At 42.0% G+C, this 19,590-nt stretch overlaps 1 protein-coding gene across 2 annotated transcripts; it reads left to right on the forward strand.

Moving 5' to 3' along the window:
* The first annotated feature begins 260 nt into the window (after window positions 1–260).
* Window positions 261–18,785, forward strand: GOSR2 (golgi SNAP receptor complex member 2). 2 transcript variants are annotated; one of them, XM_075522694.1, is made up of 6 exons: window positions 261–384; window positions 3,188–3,252; window positions 6,063–6,171; window positions 7,287–7,419; window positions 10,446–10,586; window positions 14,595–18,783. In XM_075522694.1, exons 1-6 carry the CDS (start codon window positions 356–358, stop codon window positions 14,754–14,756), a joined length of 639 nt encoding a protein of 212 aa, XP_075378809.1. In that variant the 5' UTR covers window positions 261–355; the 3' UTR covers window positions 14,757–18,783. The 2 variants fall into 2 exon arrangements, with proteins under 2 accessions (XP_075378809.1, XP_075378810.1); XM_075522695.1 differs by lacking the exon at window positions 10,446–10,586 and having other exon boundaries at window positions 14,595–18,785.
* The last annotated feature ends 805 nt before the right edge of the window (window positions 18,786–19,590 follow it).

The following is a 19,590-nucleotide window of genomic DNA, read 5'->3' on the forward strand; positions in this document are numbered from 1 at the left end:
TGAGGACCGCCGGGAAACGCGGGCAGGACGCAGCCGCCCGCTCCTCCCGGCCCGCCGGGCAGCCCGGCCGCTGCCAGGCTGGGGGCAGAGGCGCGGCACTCCCCACACGGGCCGCGAGGGGGCGCTGCACACGGCCCGCCCCGCCCCGCAGCCGGCGGCGGGACGGCGATCCGGCAGCGCCCCCTGGCGGCCGCCCGTGCCGCTGTGAGCGGCGCAGGCGCCCGGGGGAAGGTGGGGGGAGGGGGTGTCCGCGGCCGGCGGAAGCGGAAGTCGGCGGGGCCGGACGTGGACGGCGGCGACGTGGGGAGCGGAGCGAAGCGGAGCGGAGCGGAGGCGGCGGGGCCGCTCCGCCGCTATGGAGGGGCTCTATCACCAGACCAACAAGTGCGTGAGGCGACGGGGGGCTGTAACCGGGCTAGGCCCCGAGGGCCCGCGGGAAGCCCGGGGTCGGGCCCGGCCGTAGCGGTCTGCCTGAGGGGGTGCGGGGGAAGAGTTTGAGGGCGGACACCCTGCCTGCGGCCCAGCGCGCTCTCAGCGCCCTTTAAAAGGTTTTCTCTCACACAAATTCTCATCTTCCTCCCCGGAGCCTTGCCGCGAGGACTGCGTTTCAGCCGCGGAAGGAAGCAAAAGCCTGTCCCTCCCGGCTGGCCGTGTGTCTGTCCGGAGTCTCAGCCTGCTGTCAGCCACGTCAGTCCGAAAGCAAGCAAAGCCTGCTCGCCTCAGGGTTTTAAAGCACAGGATTGCAAGTATTCACTGAAAGCAAGGGATTCGGTTTTACCAGATGTACATACATTTAAGGCATGCTAGTTTAGTAGGATTTTTATGGCAGCGGGGTTTCATGATCGCTAGCAGAGAGCATTTAAACCGGGTCAGGAAATGTGTAACTCCTTGATGATATACAACACTGTTTCACAGATAATGCTAAGCCGGTGAGATAGAAGTGGTATGAAAATTGCAAAATAAGGCAAAAAATTCGGCAGCTCTGTGTGATACGGAATAGTTTGTGGGAAAGAGCCAAAAGAGACAGTTAATCCAAATATTCCAGCTTTCAGTGGTAATGGGTTTCTTTGTTGAGCTCTGTTGAAGGAGGTAGTGTGGTAAGTAAGAGGGTTTCATTAAATAATGATATAGAGTGATCCCGTAGGGAAGAGCGGGAAATCCTGCTGTTGATCTAGAAATGCATACCCATAATAGCAACTGTTATTGAGAAGGGGAATAATCTTGTCTTGTTCCTGTTTCCATATTGCTTTATTCTGTGATCACAGAATGGTTTGGGTTGGAAGGGACCTTTAAAGATCGTCCAGTCCAACCCCCTGCCATGGGCAGGGATATCTCTCGCTAGATCAGGTTGCTGAAAGCCCCGTCCAACCTGACCTTGGGCACTTCCAGGGATGGGGCAACCACAGCTTCTCTGGGCATCATAGTTGCTGCACTGTGTTTTTGTTGTAGTTTGTTATCAATCTGGGGATTCTCTGAATTTTTAAGCTCTCTTCCCACCTTTTCCCGAGACTTACTGTGTTTTCTGTCATGGGAAGAGGCCTGGTGAGCGTGAAGCAGTTTTTCTGATCTGATTTTGCTCCTACACCTGGGTTTCTAAACAGGCATTTTAAGAGTATTTTAAGTGCAATGTGAGTCTCAAGCTGTCTGGAGCGTCGTAGATAAACTGAAAACAAAACTATAGAACAAGCATGGGTTGCAAGATACTGGATATTGAATTGGTTCTCTAGTTAATTCTAAGTAATGTGGTACTTATGACATACCCTGTTATCTCTTTAGCACCACAGTGTCGTGATTTTGAAGGTAGCCCTGATAGTTATTTAAATATCTCATATAACAACTGAAGAATAAATATTTTATTACTCTGTAAGATAAGTTCGTTTTAGAGGTCTGGCTTCATAAACATTTGTGCTGTAGTTATCAAACGGTACATATACCAGAAGGAGAGTCACTAATGTGACCAAAATTATGATCTCTTAAATATTTTTTGAAAAAGGTCGTGATATTTTTGTAACTTTTAAAGTGCATTTCTTAAAGTCTGAATCCCAGCTGCTGTGAGATTGTTCACACCAACATGGCCAAAGGTCTATCAGTCCCAGTGTATGTTCAGCATTGTCTTAATTGCAGATCTCTAGGACAGACAGTAAGAAATGGGGAAACATATGTGACACTTCTGTTGAATATTGTTCCAACCCCCGGAAATCTGAGGCTTGGGGGCTTCTTGAAACAGAGGAATTTACCAACCCTGTCAGTGTTTGGTGGTTTTTTTTTTGTTTGCCGCTGCTTGTCCAGCATCAGGAGTTCCTTCTCTTCAGTTTTAAGCTATCTTTTAATTTCATTTGATGCCTCTGTAATTTACATGTTGTAAGAGGCAGTGAAAGTCATTCCTTATTTGCCGCCTTCTGTGCCATTTATGCTCTAGGATAGCTCCCTGTTATCATCTCCAGTCCAGACTGAACAACTGTTTCTTGTATAAAAGCTGCTCTGTACTTTTCATAATCTTTATTGTCCTCTGAACTTTGCCAGTGCTTCTGTTTTCTTTTTGAGAAGGGAGGGACAAAACCTGTGTTTAGTGTTGAAGATGTGTACTACCCATTTATGCAGTGACATAAAGGTATGGTGTCTCATCAACACTCTTCACTTTAGTGGCATACATAGGTGGTATTTCACTGGAGATCTATTATTAAGGTCTCACTTGTACCCACTTTTCTCCCAGTCAGATCTTCCCTCTGCTGTGCTCACCACTTGTGAGTTCCTAGCACGAAGCTGAAATCTTGTCTCCATGGCTGTCTCGGAGTAGGTAGATCTTCATGGCTTTCAGCATGCCAGGTGTGTGGCATGGGGGAGAGCCCCAGTTCAGGTTATAAATACAAAAAGGGTGCTAGAACTGGATTGGAAATCTTTGAAGGAAAAAAACCCAAACCCTTTCACCTTGATTTTTGATTTTAAACTGAAAGTTATTTTGTAGATGTGTATTAAGTGAAAGCACAGCTTTCTTCATATTGAAGAATTGGGTTGTTTTTTTGTGTTCAGTGATGGGCTGTCTGCACTGAATACCATGTAGCTGATTCCTTTTCCATTCTAAAAAGTACTTTTAAGTAAACGAAGCTGAAAATTGAGGTATTGAAAAATGATTTGATTTTATAGCTGTTAACTGGCTTCCGTTAATTTACTCTTTGTCTTTTGATAGGCAAGTCCATGAGGTCCAGTCTTACATGGGGCGCCTGGAGACTTCAGACAAAGAGTCAGTACACTGTAAGTAATGAGTGAGAAGTCCTACTCCAGTACTGATTTGATCTAGCTTGCGTCTTTAACCTTGTATGCTTTATCATTGTATGTACAATCATTATTGGAACAAATTTGGCTCTTCAGCCATTGTGATCAACTGGTGAGACACAATCACCAATTTGGAAAGCATTAAAATTATTTTACTATTTGACTTCAATAAGGTGATGTTTTGTATGAAGGACAGAGCAGAAAAGATAGAACAAGAATTTACTTCAAATCATCTTTCTGTTGTAATTTTTTAATTGACAAATAGTGCTTACTGTGGATGCTTCTACAATGTCTTGATAAAGGAATACCAGATATTTTTTGGTGCTGTTAGATTTTGGAACTCATTGTCAGGGTACACTGCAGAGGCCTTCAACATAAATAGGTTAAAAAACCCTACATTGATGCATTCATGGAGGTATAATGAACGCATCGATGTGGACAGAACTGCAAATTCAGGACATCACCGGGATAGTTTGTCAGAAGCTCAAAAGCTGAGAAATGTCATTGTATACCTGTTGTGTTATTTTGCTGTTCCTTAAACATCCACTAATTGGCAGTATTCTCCAAAAGATGCTTAGTCCAGTTTCTGCAGAAAATGCCGTGATTTGGTGTGCAGGAATTTAAGCAGGGTGATTCTGGTAGTTCCTGCTTGCATCAGAGTCTGAGCCTGTAATTCCATTTGCTTATGAGAAATATGTAGAACAGCTAGGTCTGAAATTACTTCAGTAAATTTGGACTATAACCTTGTGCTAATAAAATGACTGTAATAAAACACTATGACGTATCGTGGCAGGACTTTTTACCCCAGTGCAGAATTGGCAAATGTATTTTGGACCTGTGTTTGAAGCCTTAATTCCTGTGTGAGTAATTGCTAATGGGCCTCACTAGAAACTTCTGAAGTGAAATCACACTGCATCGACTGGATACGTTTATGCACATGTTGACTGACTTCTCTTACCCTAAATATATTTGTGAAGCATGACTTCACTGTAGAAAGGGCTGTGATAACTTTTCCTATAAAAAAATAACGACTTGTCTACTGGTTCTGTTTTTCGTGGTGGTTGTACTACTCCTAGTACAATGCCAGACTTCCTGGACTGCTGTTCACTGGAAGTGATTTTGGAGCCCCTTGAAAATTAGCATAATTTGCCATCTTGCCTCTGCTACTTGAGACCCTTTCAAGAGATAGGATTATGCACCATTGTACATAGTCAATAAATGAACATACTGTTTATATATATGTATGTGAAGATATAGATATGTGCTCTAGATATTAGTGCGCATTTCAGAATTTATGGGGAAATGGATTATCTTTCGGCTGAAGAGCAGGAATAAGAGCCAGGAAATGAAGCCTTCTGTTGCAGCTTTCCTTTTCCAACTTGGGGCAAATAATCCCTTCTTGCTCAGAAAAGCGTAAGATGACCAAGATAGTAATACTGTTGTTTGGACTAGCAAAAGCTGATGTCATTGTCTGTCTGCTTTCCTGGTTTCTGTTCTGTTAAGGTTAGCTGTACTAAATGATGGAGAGATGAATTAGGACAATTTGATTGATTTGTGTTTATATATGTGAGTTAGTTACTCTTTGATTGTGTGAGATCAAAGGGCAAAGAAAAGGGGTTGTACGTGCTGTTTGCTTTTCCAGGTTCTGCTGAATGTGATTTTGTGGAAAGTCCTGAGATACTGTGGAGTAGTTAGCAGTTGGTTAATAACGCTTTTCTGTTTTAACCTCTTTAGTCGAAATGCAAAATAAGAACAACTGGTGTCCGTAGGATTTGGTGATTATTTGTATCAGATCTGACCACAGCAGTCTGAGACTTCAGGATTGTCCTCATGGCTGCACAGACATGACGGTGCTTCTGTCCTCTAATAATCAGTCTGTGACAGGGGGTGCACTGGGGGGTGCTTACCTTCAGCCTTACAGCTCACCTTTTAAACACAAGAATGTCAGTTGATTAATAGTGCTCCTGTCTTTCACCCTTCTGTGCAATGCTTTAAGTTGTGAAATGCTGGATTGTGACATGGTTAGGAAACGTGGTTGTCAAATGAGGAAGGGGGTTGTGGCTTGTACCGAGTTTTGCTGTACAATGACTACAGTAACTGAAAGCATATGACTCTCTTTTTTCCCCAGTTGTATCAGTTTCCCACCTCATTAAAGTACAAGTATATGTGTTTGCGTGGTGTACTATTGCCCCTCTGCTATTATCAGATTATCAGAAGCAATTGCAACGTAGATGATTACAGAGGCAATAATTTTGTGGCCTTGTTTTCCCACTTGCAAGGTCTTCAGCCCTGTTTTGGCCACGTCCTTCTAAGCTCTTTGTCCAGTCTGCCAATTCCTGTCAACTCTAAATCCTTCCCATGCTCTGTCATTCTCCCCTGCTGTAGGTATGGATGATGCACGTTAACTCTGTATTAACAGTTTTCAGAGGTTTAAATTGCCATTGTTCTGAGAATCATCTTGGCTATTAGCATGTGTGAGCAAATCCTGCCGAGGGAACAGGAAAGGGGCTGCAGGGGGCAATGTGGGAGCTTTAAATCCTAATACATGGAGCTAATAGGGAAAGGGCTCAGGTATCTTGAAAGGGCAGGGGCAAGAGTCTCAAATTACTGAGTTAAAGAAGTGGTTTTCATGGTATGTATCCTTCTTCTCAGTTATCTCGTTTTTTTCATCCAGTAAGGATTTGCATCTGTCAGGTTTTAAATACTGGTTTGAATGCTTTTGAGCTTTTACCTTCACTCAGCTTGCAGTTCTTTAATTCAAATCAAATTACATTTTTATTTCCTTGCAGTAGTAGAAAATGAGATTCAGGCAAGAATAGACAACATATTCAGCAACTTGGAGCGTCTGGAAATCCTGTCCAGCAAAGAACCTCCCAATAAGCGACAGAACGCTAAACTGTAAGTTCACCTTCTTTGCTATAATAGTGTAGTGTAGTCTTTGTAATTATTTTCCTTAAATTTATTGAAGCCCTTTGCCTTTTGATTTGAGTGAAACCTTTACAGTTTGCATAACTTCTGTCTGTGCTCTATGGTAGCAAAATTGAGGCAGAGAGGCAAAATCACTTTCCTGCGTTTAACCACAGACTGGTGATGGAACTGGATTCATGGCTTTGTTCTGAAATGAGCAGAACACGGCACTTCGATGCTTAAAAAACTTTCTACTCTATATGGCATTTGCTTTTAATGGCATTTGTGGAGGTAAGGAGTAAAATTATTTCAGTCGGTGTCATCTTCTCTGGGCCATTTTCCTAGCTGTTGGTGACTAAAATAAGGAGGTTTCTAAAGTTAGCATGGGTTTGAGCAGGAGGTTGGACCAGAGACCTCAAGACTTCCTGTTCTAATTTATTCTGTGACTCTCCTATTAATGTTTAGTCCTAAAATGCCTTTGTAGATACTAGGGGTGGATTTCATGTCACCTATATTATAGAGGCCAGTATCTGAAATAGTCATCTAAGCTTTCTTTATAGTCATCAAACATTTAATCAGAGAGAATGGAGTTCTGGACATTATTTGTTTTAGCCTAATGGGCATGTCTCCTGTATTGCCTACTGACTTTTAAACTCCTTTTAATAAAAACTCAAACTTAAGAACATGGTGCTAATTCATGAAGCTTGAAAGCTTAATATTTTATGTGCATGAGGGTCATAAAATGGAAACAGTTCAAATCCTACCAGCTTTTAAAATCTGTGTTAAATGAGGAGAATATATATATAACTCCTGAAGAGTCTAGTCATGGGGTAGAATGTCCAAGACAGCTCAAGAATTCTGCTTCACATTCTGTCGTTAGCCTCCAGTTAAATAATCACCTGTTTAGAAAAACGAGGCACAGAAGATCGAAGTCTGGAATATAAGCCTAACATTGAATGTCCTTCATCTTCTAGATAAGTAGAACCCATCATTCTCTATTATTCGTCACTGTTAATTTATAATGCTCCATTGTTCATACAAAAAACACCAGAAAAGAATGGTATTTTTATCCCTGGGAATATCTTCCTGTTGTTGATCCTTTCTAGCCGAGTTGACCAGCTGAAGTATGATGTTCAGCATCTGCAGACAGCCCTGAGGAACTTTCAACATCGCCGTTACATCCGGGAGCAGCAGGAGCGACAGCGAGAAGAGTTGCTTGCACGTACATTCACTACTAATGTAAATATTCTTTATTTTAGATATCTGTGTTCTAGAAGCCGTAGTCTTTCAGAGAAGTTTCAGGCAAGACATAGGTGTGACTGTTAGATTGCTGCTGTGAGATGTAAATGGAATAAAGATAGAAAAGAATAACAATACGCGTTGGAAAAGTACAACTCTCTCATGAGGAAAAGTTGGTCTATTAAGAGGCAGTAGTAAAAGACTCCAGAAACTGCTGCTCCTGTTTTATCCAGTGCAGTTCTACCTGACTTTATATAGCAGTTTTAAGAAGGTGAATGAGGTAGGTACCAAAGTATACATTTTACTTGGATTTGTGTCAAATGTCTTTGTCAGATCCTGAGATGTGTAAAATATCTGGCTTTTATACACCCTGCTGTCGGTAGATGTCAGCAAGCTTTAATTTGTCCAAACATAAATCACACAGCTGGGGAAAAACCCCTTGCTTTTTAGCTGTAAATGATTCAAAAGTTTTTAATGACTAGAATGTGTTTCTACCTGTTCTTGTTAATTTTTAGTTCCTCCACTGGGAAGTCCCCACAGTGCAAATTCCTACAGGAATTTTGCTCTGAACAGTGTAGGTTTGCTTTCAGATTTCACTTTTTTGTAACTCAAAAGCTAGTCTTTCTTTTGTTCTGGTTTTTTTGTTTTGATTTTTTTTGTTTGGTGGGGTTTTTTTGTGGTGTGGGTTTTTTTTGTTTTTTGTTAAAGGCATATAACCTACCATTCATTTTCTATGTTGTCATTTTCTATGTTGTCATTTTCTATGTTGTCATTTTCTATGTTGTCATTTTCTATGTTGTCATTTTCTATGTTGTCATTTTCTATGTTGTCATTTTCTATGTTGTCATTTTCTATGTTGTCATTTTCTATGTTGTCATTTTCTATGTTGTCATTTTCTATGTTGTCATTAGGGCAGGGAAGAATGAATGTGAGCGGTCCTATCTTCTTGAGATTTGGGAGGTTTGATGCACTTCTCAAAAGCTGACATAAAGATGATATCTAACATTTTGTTGGCTATTTCAAAATTATAAACAAGACTTGAAAAGAACACTGACATTTGAAACCTGATTTGTTTTCAAAACTCTGTGGTATTCCTCTACAAATATGGAGAAATTTTCCTGTAGGAAAACTTGTTGTCCAGAAATAAAATGCATGTGTAAGTGGAACAGTTTTGAAGAGCAGTAGCAGGCTTGTAAATGCAAAATAAACGGCGAGTTATTTTTTTTTCTCCTTTAGATGCTGAAAGGTGTCTCGATTGGGGGGAAAAAAAAAAGCATGATTATTTCATACTTCTTTTAACTCATTACAAAAATGTGAGTTCTAATGTACAATATCCCCTTAATAGGGAAAAGAGGATTTATTTGTCAGTTATTGGCCTGTTTACACAGTTTCTATTTATATACTACCCTATTTTATTAAATAGAAATGTCAGCTGAGCATGTAAGCATCCTGTATACATCACTGTTACATACATAACAGCTTTTGAAGGCTGTAGCAGTTCTGAACATTTTGCTTAATTTGAAGATAAACATGATCGTTATCTTTAAAGCCTTCCCTTGTGCCATTCTGGAGAAAACCACTAACAGCAAATGAAAAATATGATGCCATCTAGTCTTCCTATGAGGAGGGGCAAAAATCTACTTTGGTATTTTTCTTGCTGCCTTGTGGTGTATAAAAAAAATCCTGCAAGCTCTTTGTACAGGAAATGGAATCCCTGCTGATTTGAAGTTTTAATAAGTGTCTGAAATAATAGCCATTCATATGCAAATCCAAGTGCTTTTGCTCTGCAGACTCATGTAAGACAAGACACTTGTTTCAACCTTAGTGCTTCATTAACATTTGATCAAAGAGATGTGTGCGCTGTCGTGGCTTCTTCATCCAGTAACTTTGACCCTGCAACTTCTAACAGCTCTGTCGTTTATTCTTCATTCTTTTACACTAAGAAGAGCACCCACCTAGGCAGTACAACACCTGACACTGGATCGTACATGTCATTCCCATGTTAACATTTTTTTTATAATAATCACGAGAGTCTACTCAGAGCAAGTTTGGTATTGTTACATGCACGTAACCTACAGCTGACAGTCAGATGTAGGGTATTAACCATCTTCTGCCCAAAATATGAATTCTGCATTTTAGTAGTTCTTGCTATTCTGAGTACATGGAAGCAGGTAAGCCAGTGTTTCCACACTTACCTCTTACCAATATAATGACTCCTGTTTGTAAAACAATGCAAGAGTGATGAGCTATTATCTTGACGCTCTTGGTGGAATGGTGTCCAGAGAAGATTAAACTGGAAGCCTTTGAAAGACGAAAGTGATCACATCCTCTGACCTCTTGTGCAAACCAGGTTACAGAATTTTATCCAGTTATTTCCATTTAAAGGTTCACAGTCTCTAGTTGAGCTAATGCATCTTTTCTGGAAAAATACTAATTTTTTATTTAGATGAGGCCTGGGTGGCGAGTGAGTCAGACCTTCAGTGAGCTAGGTTCATGTCTGTTTGCCCTCGCTATCAGAAATTGGCACCTTGTTGTAAATAGGAGTTTACCAAATGTCATCTCCCAGACATTGTGTTTTGCAGGCCTTTTGCCTCAAAGAAATGTGATGTTAAATCTTTCAAAAGTCTTTCACTTGTAATGATCAAATGACTCCTTTTGTTAAACACCTTCTGTTAGTTTTGATGGTCTCTCTTGTAATACCCTTTCCTACATATATAAACTGAGATTATAAAAAATTCTCCACTTTTAATCTGACTTTTTATCCTATGAGATCTAATTGCAGTTGAACGGCTGGTCAACTTTGCCTTTTGGCTTGCTTCCTGTAGGCTTCTCTAAATTACTTTTTTCACTCAAATATTAATGTTGTATTTAATATCCTTATGAAAAAAATATTTAAAACATAATCCTTCAAGTCCTGTCAAGTTTTTGCCACATTTGTTTCTGCATGTTCTTTTTCTGGATCTAACTATGTATGGGCAGTATGAGTGAGCAGGCAAGGTAACCAAGACCCTGCATTTCCCCTACAGGACTCTGACACCACCATACCGATCGACGAAACATTACAGTTTAATGAATCCCTCCAGAATGCCCATCGTGGCATGGATGATCTTATTGGCAGTGGGACCAACATCCTTCAGGGGCTGAGGGACCAGAGAGTGACATTAAAGGTGGGGGCATCATTTTTTACCAAAAAGACCCCACGTTTTTCTGTTTGTGATGACCAGGCTAAGTAAAATAAATACATGAGTTTGTTTCAATACACTGCTTCAAGCTGAGAATGCTGGGAAAGGCCCAAACTCCATTTTAACTAAACCTGAAATCTTTACATTTTATCATCTTACTAGGAACATCTTTAAGCTCTTTTTGTGGCTGGACAGCCTAGCAGTCTTGACCTGCACAGTAGTTAGTATCTGGAGTGCTGAATGTTATGTTTTGTTCTGTTACGGATTTTTTTGTTTGGTTGGTTGGAGTTTTTTTGTTCAAGTGAAGAATAGGAAGTAATGGCTAGCTCGCAGATAGATGCTGATTCAGGTGAACATCACTCAGAGCAACCACAAAGCTGGCATAAAGTACTTGTGTTTAAACTTAGTAAAGTAATAAAGATAATACTCTTCCAGGTCTAATGCACCTCAACAATATTATCTGTTTCTGAATACTGTTAATGACAGCTGTATTTCTTCATGGCTCTTAAGAACAAATATTTATCTTTTATTTTAAAGACCGTTCAAAGTGGTGTTGATTTTTGAGCAAATAGCTCAAAGATACAAAAAGCTTTTTAATAAGTGTGTGTTGGGGGAAAGCTGGATTTCTGAAAAATGTGGGGAAATTCTTATCTCTGTTGTATTCATCTTCTGATGAGGATAACTATTGTCTGTTTTGGGATGTATCTGCCAGAGGATTTAGACATTTTTAATTGCTAACATAAATCCCTAGATCTGGTCAGATGAATCACACCTCAGGCTCCATTGATTGTACAGACTAGGGTTTCACTGCCTATAATGGCAGTCTAGCCAGCTTACAGATAACTGAACTGTACACACGTATGGGTCTCACCCTTAAAGTGCATAGGCATTTTGCTGGAGCAACTTTTAGTACCTATGGTACCCATTTCTGAGGAGTTACCAGAGCTGGGTGTCTTCACAGGGCAGAGTTGCTAGGTGCTTATTTTAATCCTAATGTCTGTTGCAATTCACAAGCCAGGTACTTCCTATTCTGATCACAGAGGCCCAGGCTAGCTGGTAGTCCCAAAGCACTGGACACGACCACCGCAGGGTGTAAGGGCAGAAGACATTTGTCTTCTGCGTTTAGCACTGGATAGCTTTGGTGGCTGATCACATTGGCTTGGGCCATCTGGTTGTTAAAGTGCACAAGTGTATCTGTGCTTCACACAGGGAACTGAGTTGTTGATTCTACAAGATGGTAAGTCATTGATTCAAGGTAATCTCTGATGAGCAACTGAAGCATTTGGTTTCTTGAGGGTTCCTGAGAAGGAAGTGCATACATCACAAGTCAGGGGAACTTAATCACAGTTGGCAAATATGATAAAGGAACACTTGCAGGACCTGCTGCCTCAAAGAGTTTGAGAGGAAATACTATTTCTTGTTGTAGTCAATAGTCCTGCCTTGTGTCTTTTGCTAGTTAAATTGCAGTAACGTGCCTGGATTCCTATTAGATCATGATGGGCCTTCTGCAAATGTAAGCGTGCCTTGCCTCAGCTGCCAACTTGTCGCAAGTCAAGTATACTTCAGATCAGAACCATAATAGTAAAGTTGTTAGTGTGTTAGTAATGCCCACTGCTACTGATAGTCTGTAATTTTGGGAGCGTCATGTTCATATATTTTCAGGGGGATATTTATTCTCACTCACGGATGAGGAAACATCTGTTCATATTCCTTTTCCCCTTAGCTTAGCTTTTCTTACACTGTCAAAGACTTTGTTGCACATTTACAAATCTGGCAGAAACAGCTAGCATAGAGACAACTTATCAAGATAAATGGGTTAATTTGGAAGGATGTTAATCTGTGTAACTTCGTGGGTATTGCATATAAATAGACAGGTATGAACCAAGTATTCCTAAATTGCTGCAAGGCTTTAACTGTTCTAGTTGTACTTTTCCACTGTTCCATGGACTGCAAGAATTGAAGAGTCTTCACTTTCCTATTGTTTGCTTTCATTTTAAACCTTCATTTTTGGTTTCTCTTCTCCAAGCAAGGTTTTTCTTGTTCTGAAGTAGTGTGAAAAGACTGCTCCAGAGACAGGAAAAGTGCTGAACTTGAAAGTGTAGTGTCCAGGGGTTTAATGTGAGGTGTATGAAATGAAGGTGAAAAATGTGATTATGTTTTACTAGCAGAGACATAACCTGATTTCAGCAAAGGGCCTGAATACCTACACAGCCTTCTACAGAAGAAACTGATTATCTAATTTGGTATTGCAAATCTGTATATTTTATGGATTGAGAAACTATTTGTGCATGTATGTCTAATATAGTTGATATAAATTCTATCCTCGGAGAGCTTTTCTGAGCTTAAGTCAGGTTGATATTCAAAACAATTCCCAAATTTCACCTTTTTTTTTCTTTTGAGACCAAAGATACAGTGGATTGTGAGAACAGAAACCAGAGAGTTTTTATTTTAAAGCATGGTAGTAGAGCATTGTGACAGGAATCTGTGCTATTGACCTTGCTCAGAGAAGAAATACCTTAAGTCTTAACAGCTTTCTGAGGCAGGGTGTTCTGTTAAGGACTTGGACCCAGAAGGCAGTTTGGGAGACCATGTCTGTTACCATCACCATGATGTGACAAGGCTACTCTAGCAGTACCCATCTTTGTGCACACATAGGTGTGGCGGAGATTGGTCCTGGCCAGTGTCTCTCTGACCGTGTGCTGTGAGCTGAGCTGCTGTGCTCAGTGCAGCATCTCTGCCTGCCCGTCGGTATGCTACCCATTTGTCTAGCTTATCTAGAAAGGTGCTTCGTGCCTACCTGTACCCTCGTGACTTTGCAGCCATGAGTTCTCTCCCTTCTTCCCAGAGGGGATGACACCCAGCTCTGAACTGTGCCCAGAGTACATCTACGTGCCAGTATTTCATACAGTCTCCAGTATTTCATACAGTCTCCTTTGACCATTGCCCTGAAATAAAGTAGGTGTATTCCTGCTGCACTGCAGCAGTGACTCTCCCAGCTCATTTCCTGGTACCTCCAGTTCTGCAGCTCACTGTGTTTATCCGTTATGTGCTTACTGCTGATGTGGTAACTGGTGGGATCCACATTCTTAATAATACCAACTGCTTCAGCAGTGAAACAAAACAGGTGTCAGCCTGCCTGCAGTACACCTGCTAGCAGTCTTTGTTCAGTGGGGGACAGACTTTTTAGGAGGGCCTGTAGTGATAGGACAAGGGGTAATGGTTTTCAACTAAAAGAGGGTAGATTCAGACTAGATATAAGGAATTTTTTACAATGAGGGTGGTGAAGCACTGGCCCAGGTTGCCCAGAGAGGTGGTGGATGCCCCATCCCTGGAAACATTCAAGGTCAGGTTGGATGGGGCTCTGAGCAACCTGATATAGTTGAAGATGTCCTTGCTCGTTGCAGGGGATGTTGAACTGGATGACCTTTAAAGGTCCCTTTCAACCCAAAGTATTCTATGATTCTGTGATTCAGTGCTTTTCTCCAGAAGGATTTATTGAAATTGTATTAATTACACTTTTATATGCCTTTTCATTGCACTCAACCATTAGCCTTACAAGTTTCTGGACCTCCTTTTCAATCTCTTGTTGGTATGAACTGTACTTCAGCAGGATGGAAGTTCTGCAAGAAAGGTTGTCTGATCAAGAAGCTTCAAGCTCCTACTAGACTGTGTCTGAAAAAGGACCAGAAAAACTCTTAATGCCTCCATAGGGAGTGCATTTTCTCTGGGCCACTCTTAATGATGTCTCTGTCGGGACAGATTGTTTTGTATCTTTAACCACATTCCTGTTATGTGTGTGAATTAATTAGTCTCATCATCCAGCTATTTCCAGGGTCCTGTGGCCACCTCCCCTTAAATTGTAGGAACTGTTGGTTGATAGCAAGTTCCATCGATCAGAATTCATCACTTGCTACCCATGATGAAATTCTTGGACTGTGGAATAAGTGTTGGACTATGAGGTTAATTGTTTCTTTGCTGTCTTTTTATTCTTAGGGTACTCACAAGAAGATCCTGGATGTTGCCAACATGTTGGGCTTATCCAATACAGTAATGCGGCTGATTGAGAAGCGAGCCTTTCAAGATAAATACTTCATGATTGGGGGAATGATTTTGACTTGTGTAATTATGTTTCTCGTCGTGCAGTATCTGACATGAACTACTGAACAATTATCAGAGGAGATTGTCTTTTGGAGCAAGATGGACTGTCCTCCAAACTGTACTTTCCTCCGAGTGCTGCTTTGGATGAGCCCTTCCTGTGAACTTTAGAGTTTACAAATCACACTCAGACACATGTCATGTGGAAAGCACGTAGGGAAACAAATTTCTCTGGGGATGCTGTAGTTGAGAATGGCCCTATAAAAATATCCCTAGCCTTTACTGCTCTCACCTTATTGTCTGCAAGTTTAAGAATCTGGTTAAATAGGAAGCAGAAGTGAAAATTTTGCCCAGCTGTATTGCAAGGTAAGAGTGTCCTTTTGGGTAGTTAGGGATAAGAGGATGCAAAGGCAGAGCATAGGATGTGAGCTAGAAGTGACCCTGGTCACTGTATTTTGCAATGAAAGAATGCCACTGAGGAGAATTTCGCATTGTTTGTGGGCACGCCCCTGTGGAGTAAGTGTGCAAAAGGAGGCGGGAAGTGCAGGGTTCCCATCTGTAAACTCGCCATTTTCCTTGGAGGGAGAAGGATTTGTGGGGAAGGGTCTTAAAGCACAGTTGCAACCTCAGCTAACTTTTTTGTTTACGCATGCAGTATTAACCAGCACAAATCTTCCCGTTTTAGGCTGAAATGCTTCTCATCTTATCTGAGGTGTGTTTTGGTACCTTTTTATGCCCTGCTGCTTCCAAGTGGAAGCTGAATGCTGTACTCCTGCCTGCTTTCACTCAGGTGCACATCAGGCCTGTGTCATCTCACTGTGCCTAGCACCAAATCCAGCCTATGAAAACTGTAAGACTGACATTTTTAGTGCTAGTTCACATCACGTTTTGGTGAGTTGTATTCATTTTCTGAGGTGGTTGGGTTGGTTGGGGTTTTGTGCTCTGTAGCTGGTATGTTTTGAATCAGTGAAGCAGGCCACATCCTCACTGTGGTCAAATTCATGTGCATAAGGTCATGGGCTCAAATTCATGTGCTTAAATGTGCAAATGTGCATAAAATTGTGAATTTTATGTTCATAGAGCTGGAATGGGCGCGCTCTGCTGTTCTTTACATTCAGAGCAAGTGGGATCAGGGCAACAGACCTTTCACTTAAAATCAGTTGTCAGAAGAGTTTCCTGAAGTTACGTGCCTTGGGATGGTAAACATCCCTCATCCTTGGGAAGGTGTTCTTTGCATTATCCTTTGTACCTGCAAAATTACTGTGAAGGACATTCTCATATGTATCATCTCAGCCAATGTAGACGTATCTCCTTTGTTGTAGATACCTATCCACATTTAAACATTCACCGTTATGAAATGCCTCATTGTTTAAATATGGTACTCCTTCCCTACTACTGTGGGGGCTCTGTTAGAATGGCCATCCTGAGATTTTGGGCATCATCCATTTCAATCAGCCTTTCAGATACATTCCCATCCTGGTTTGTGTACGAGTCTGGAGCATTTCCAGATGTCTGACGGTGGCACAGAAGTGTCATATTCAGATGATGTGGCATAATGCTGGCAATTCCTTCATTTTTTTCTGTCTGGAATGGTTGTGGGTCTTTTAATTAGTAACCGATTACAAGTTCTGCATCCTATCTTTACTGCAATAAGCTTTGCTTTTATTATGTAGGCTGTTCAAACTTGGAGAAATGGTATTAATAACTGTAAAACATGAATTTCAGTTAATATGGGCAAGTGAAACAGGCTTTAGCAGTCCTTGTTTACAGCTGCATAACTAAAGTATTGACTGACCTGTGTGCTGTGGCATAGCTTTAAAGCCCAGATGAGAGTACCCAATTTGATCCACTGTGACAGGCCAGTCAGCTTCATGCTTGGACCCCAGGGCAAGGAAAGAGTCAGCAGTCGGAGTGCTGTCTGGCTGCACCATGGACACAGTGGAGGCCAAGATGCCATCAGCGCCTAGATAATCCTATCAGATGGTTCAGCAGAAGAAAGCAGGAAAGCCTCCGTGCTTGTTGACTGTCCTGTGTGCTGCACGCCTTCTGGCTGGCTGTTTTCTGCTTCTCAGTGTGTTTGATGCTTCTCAAGTGTTTCATGCTCTTCGTGTTCCTTGGTCTGCTAGGCTTTCCCAAGGAAACACATTAGCAGACCAAGTACGGAATCGGTTTTCATTTGAGCCTGAGGGACTAGGGAATTAAAGCAAAAGAGGAAGTCTGCAGTGACAAATCATCTGTCTTACTGTACCTTTAATCTATATCTTAAATCTAAATTTACCTTAAATTTATTTTAAATATGCATTCTGATAGATTTAGCATACTATGCACTTGCGAGATCATCTTCTATGAGATCAGTTGGGCACCTTGTAAGGGATCCCTCGCAAATCTTTTTCTCTTCTGATAAACTGGTCTAATTTGACCTTGATTTTACAACTTTATGGTTTAGTGTTTAAAGGACGTCATTTGACAGTGTTTAAAGTTTATATAGTTGTGACCTGGTGTAGCAGGATTTGTCTTATACCAAGGTGAGACTCTAGTCAATTTGTTTCCTTTTTTGGCTTGTGGTAGGAGCCATGAAATAATTGGAAATGGATTTTTTTTTTTCTGTTTTTGAGACTAGCTTGGCATTTTAATACATGTTTCTCTGTGCATTTATTTTGCCCTTTTAGAGTCTCCTTGTTCTTGTGTAGGCTAATTTCCCTTTTGTAAGCAAAGTGTCCTTGCTATTCACTGTGTCTAAAGGTGAGATGCGGGGCTTGAAGGAACCACTTAGGTAACTGGATTTGATGACATGCAACTTCAGACAAATTTGTACTACATGTTAAGTCCAAAATGATTTACAAGAGCATCTGTGCTATCAGACGGTTAGTGAAAAACCCTCAAAGCCTCTACCATCAGTGTGCTACAGGAGGAGCACAGGTAGGATCAAGATCCCTGCTAACATGCAATGAGACAGCTGAAACCATGGTAGCTTTACACGTGTTCCTGCTCCAGCTCTCTGTGAAGTTTCCGTTCTTACTAAAGACTACATTTCCTTCAACAGAGCTGTTTTGCTTCTGAACTTCTGTGGCACAGCAAGCGTTCCAGCTGTTGGATGAACTGCTCTCTCATGAGAGGACACTGTGGAAATTAACTTGCCTCTGGAAAAAAACTTTTTACCAGTATTTTATACATAAAGGGGCAAGGGTGGGACATGATGTGATTCATGTGATGGGTTATGTGAATAAAGATTTTTCAACCAAAATGAAGTTTTTTACCTTGACTAACATGTAAGGTGCCCAAATACTTAAACAAGCTGGGCCAATGCCAATATTCTAAGCATTGAGGCAGGTAAGGCAGAAGGCTGTCTTGGCCAGATGGGGAACCCCTGCCTGAGCTCAGATGTGAAAGGGAAGTTCACAGAAACTGGAAGCAGGGGTCAGCTGCCCCAGAGGAATGGATAGATGTTACTCAAGGCTCAAAGCCAAAGCTGAGCTGGCATTGAAACTAATGAGGGATAAGAAGGGCTTGTATAAAGGCACTGGTAGCAAAAGGAACCAAAGCCACCAGCCAAAGGGAAGGGGACACCACAGGAGGCATCTGGCCTCCTGCAGTCTCTCCACTGTTTGCCCCCACAGGAAGGTGTGTGGTGGCAGATGCCCCACCTGAGGGGGGAGCAGTGCCAGAAGGGGAGAGGACTGGCCCTTTAGGCTTCCACGAAGTGGGGGAGTGTGGAGCCAGATGGAAACGCACAGGGAGGCATAAACCAGGAAAGTCCTGCATACCAGGGAGAAAGTGCAATGAGGAGAAAGGAGATGGGAAACATGGGTGGATTTTCTTCCTAGTTCAAGGAGAATGGATGGAGAGAGGAGGAGGGTTCTGCAGAGGAGAACCAGCAGGGAGAGGGTCACAGGGATGCTGCGGAGTAGCCCAGTCTGCATCTGTCAGTAGGACGCGAGTCTGGCTGCACTGTGGGAAGGTGTGGGACAGTGCGCTGGCTCCAGACCAGGCACTCCCAGTGATGGCTCTTGCGGGTGAGACTGGTGGTGACACGGCAGGCTTGAATGGCCCTGGAAGGGGTGGTGGCTCACAAGGGTGGTCTCTGCTGGCTGGGTGGTGGAACAGGAGTGCGGGGGCAGCTGAGGTGGGGGGAGCAGGATGCAGGTGGGAGCTATGCTGTGGGGAAGACATCCAGGACCTGGGCGTGCTCTGCCTGCTCCCTCTTTGGCACTGGAGAGGGCCAGACCTTCCTCTCTCCTGCTTTCTACCTGCTAATGATGCAGGTGGTGGGGGCTGGAGTCCTGGTGCCCTGCTCAACCTTCCTTCTAGGTTCTAATTAAGGGTTCTAATTAAGGATAGTAAAGGAAGAACTTGGAGGGCAAAATGTGGCTCTTGGTAAAGAGATTGTGGATTTAAAATGTGAGATCAAATCGGTTAGGGAATTAGGTTAGGGGTTAGATTATCTTTCTCTTGCAATTATGTTTTGTTTTGCAGTAATTCGAGTTCCCCACAGCTATAAACCACTTACTAAATCAGAAAATATCCAGCAAAGAATGCAAAACAGTAAAAAATTCATCCAGTGATGCAGGTATAAACTAGATACATAGGTCAGATCTGCCTTGGGCAGTCTGCTGAGACAGGTCTTCACGGTTTATCTTCTAGGGTGGTCCCCTGAAGGACTTGAATATGATAAGCAGCAGCTCAAGCCTAGAAATAGTAGTGTTGGTTCAGCTGCGTGCTTTAGGGTGTGACTGTATGTGTAGAAGAAATTTAGGAGGGTATAAAACAAAGAGGTAAAAGTTTTGAAACAGACTAAGTGCAGTCAGTATTTTAGCAGTTAAAAGGCTGAACTGTGGCTAAGGTATATGCAGATTGGAGGGGGAGAGAATTAATAATAAGGCATTGTGATTGGGTG

Source organism: Mycteria americana, chromosome 22 (assembly GCF_035582795.1).
Source record: "Mycteria americana isolate JAX WOST 10 ecotype Jacksonville Zoo and Gardens chromosome 22, USCA_MyAme_1.0, whole genome shotgun sequence".
Classification (NCBI taxonomy): domain Eukaryota; kingdom Metazoa; phylum Chordata; class Aves; order Ciconiiformes; family Ciconiidae; genus Mycteria; species Mycteria americana.

Excerpts from the sequence above, each read along its gene's own strand:
- GOSR2 (XM_075522694.1), top strand. The coding sequence starts at position 356 with ATGGAGGGGCTCTATCACCAGACCAACAA. Across the intron at positions 6,172-7,286 it reads AAGCGACAGAACGCTAAACT|CCGAGTTGACCAGCTGAAGT; the intron begins GTAAGTTCACCT and ends GATCCTTTCTAG. Across the intron at positions 7,420-10,445 it reads CACGTACATTCACTACTAAT|GACTCTGACACCACCATACC; the intron begins GTAAATATTCTT and ends TTTCCCCTACAG.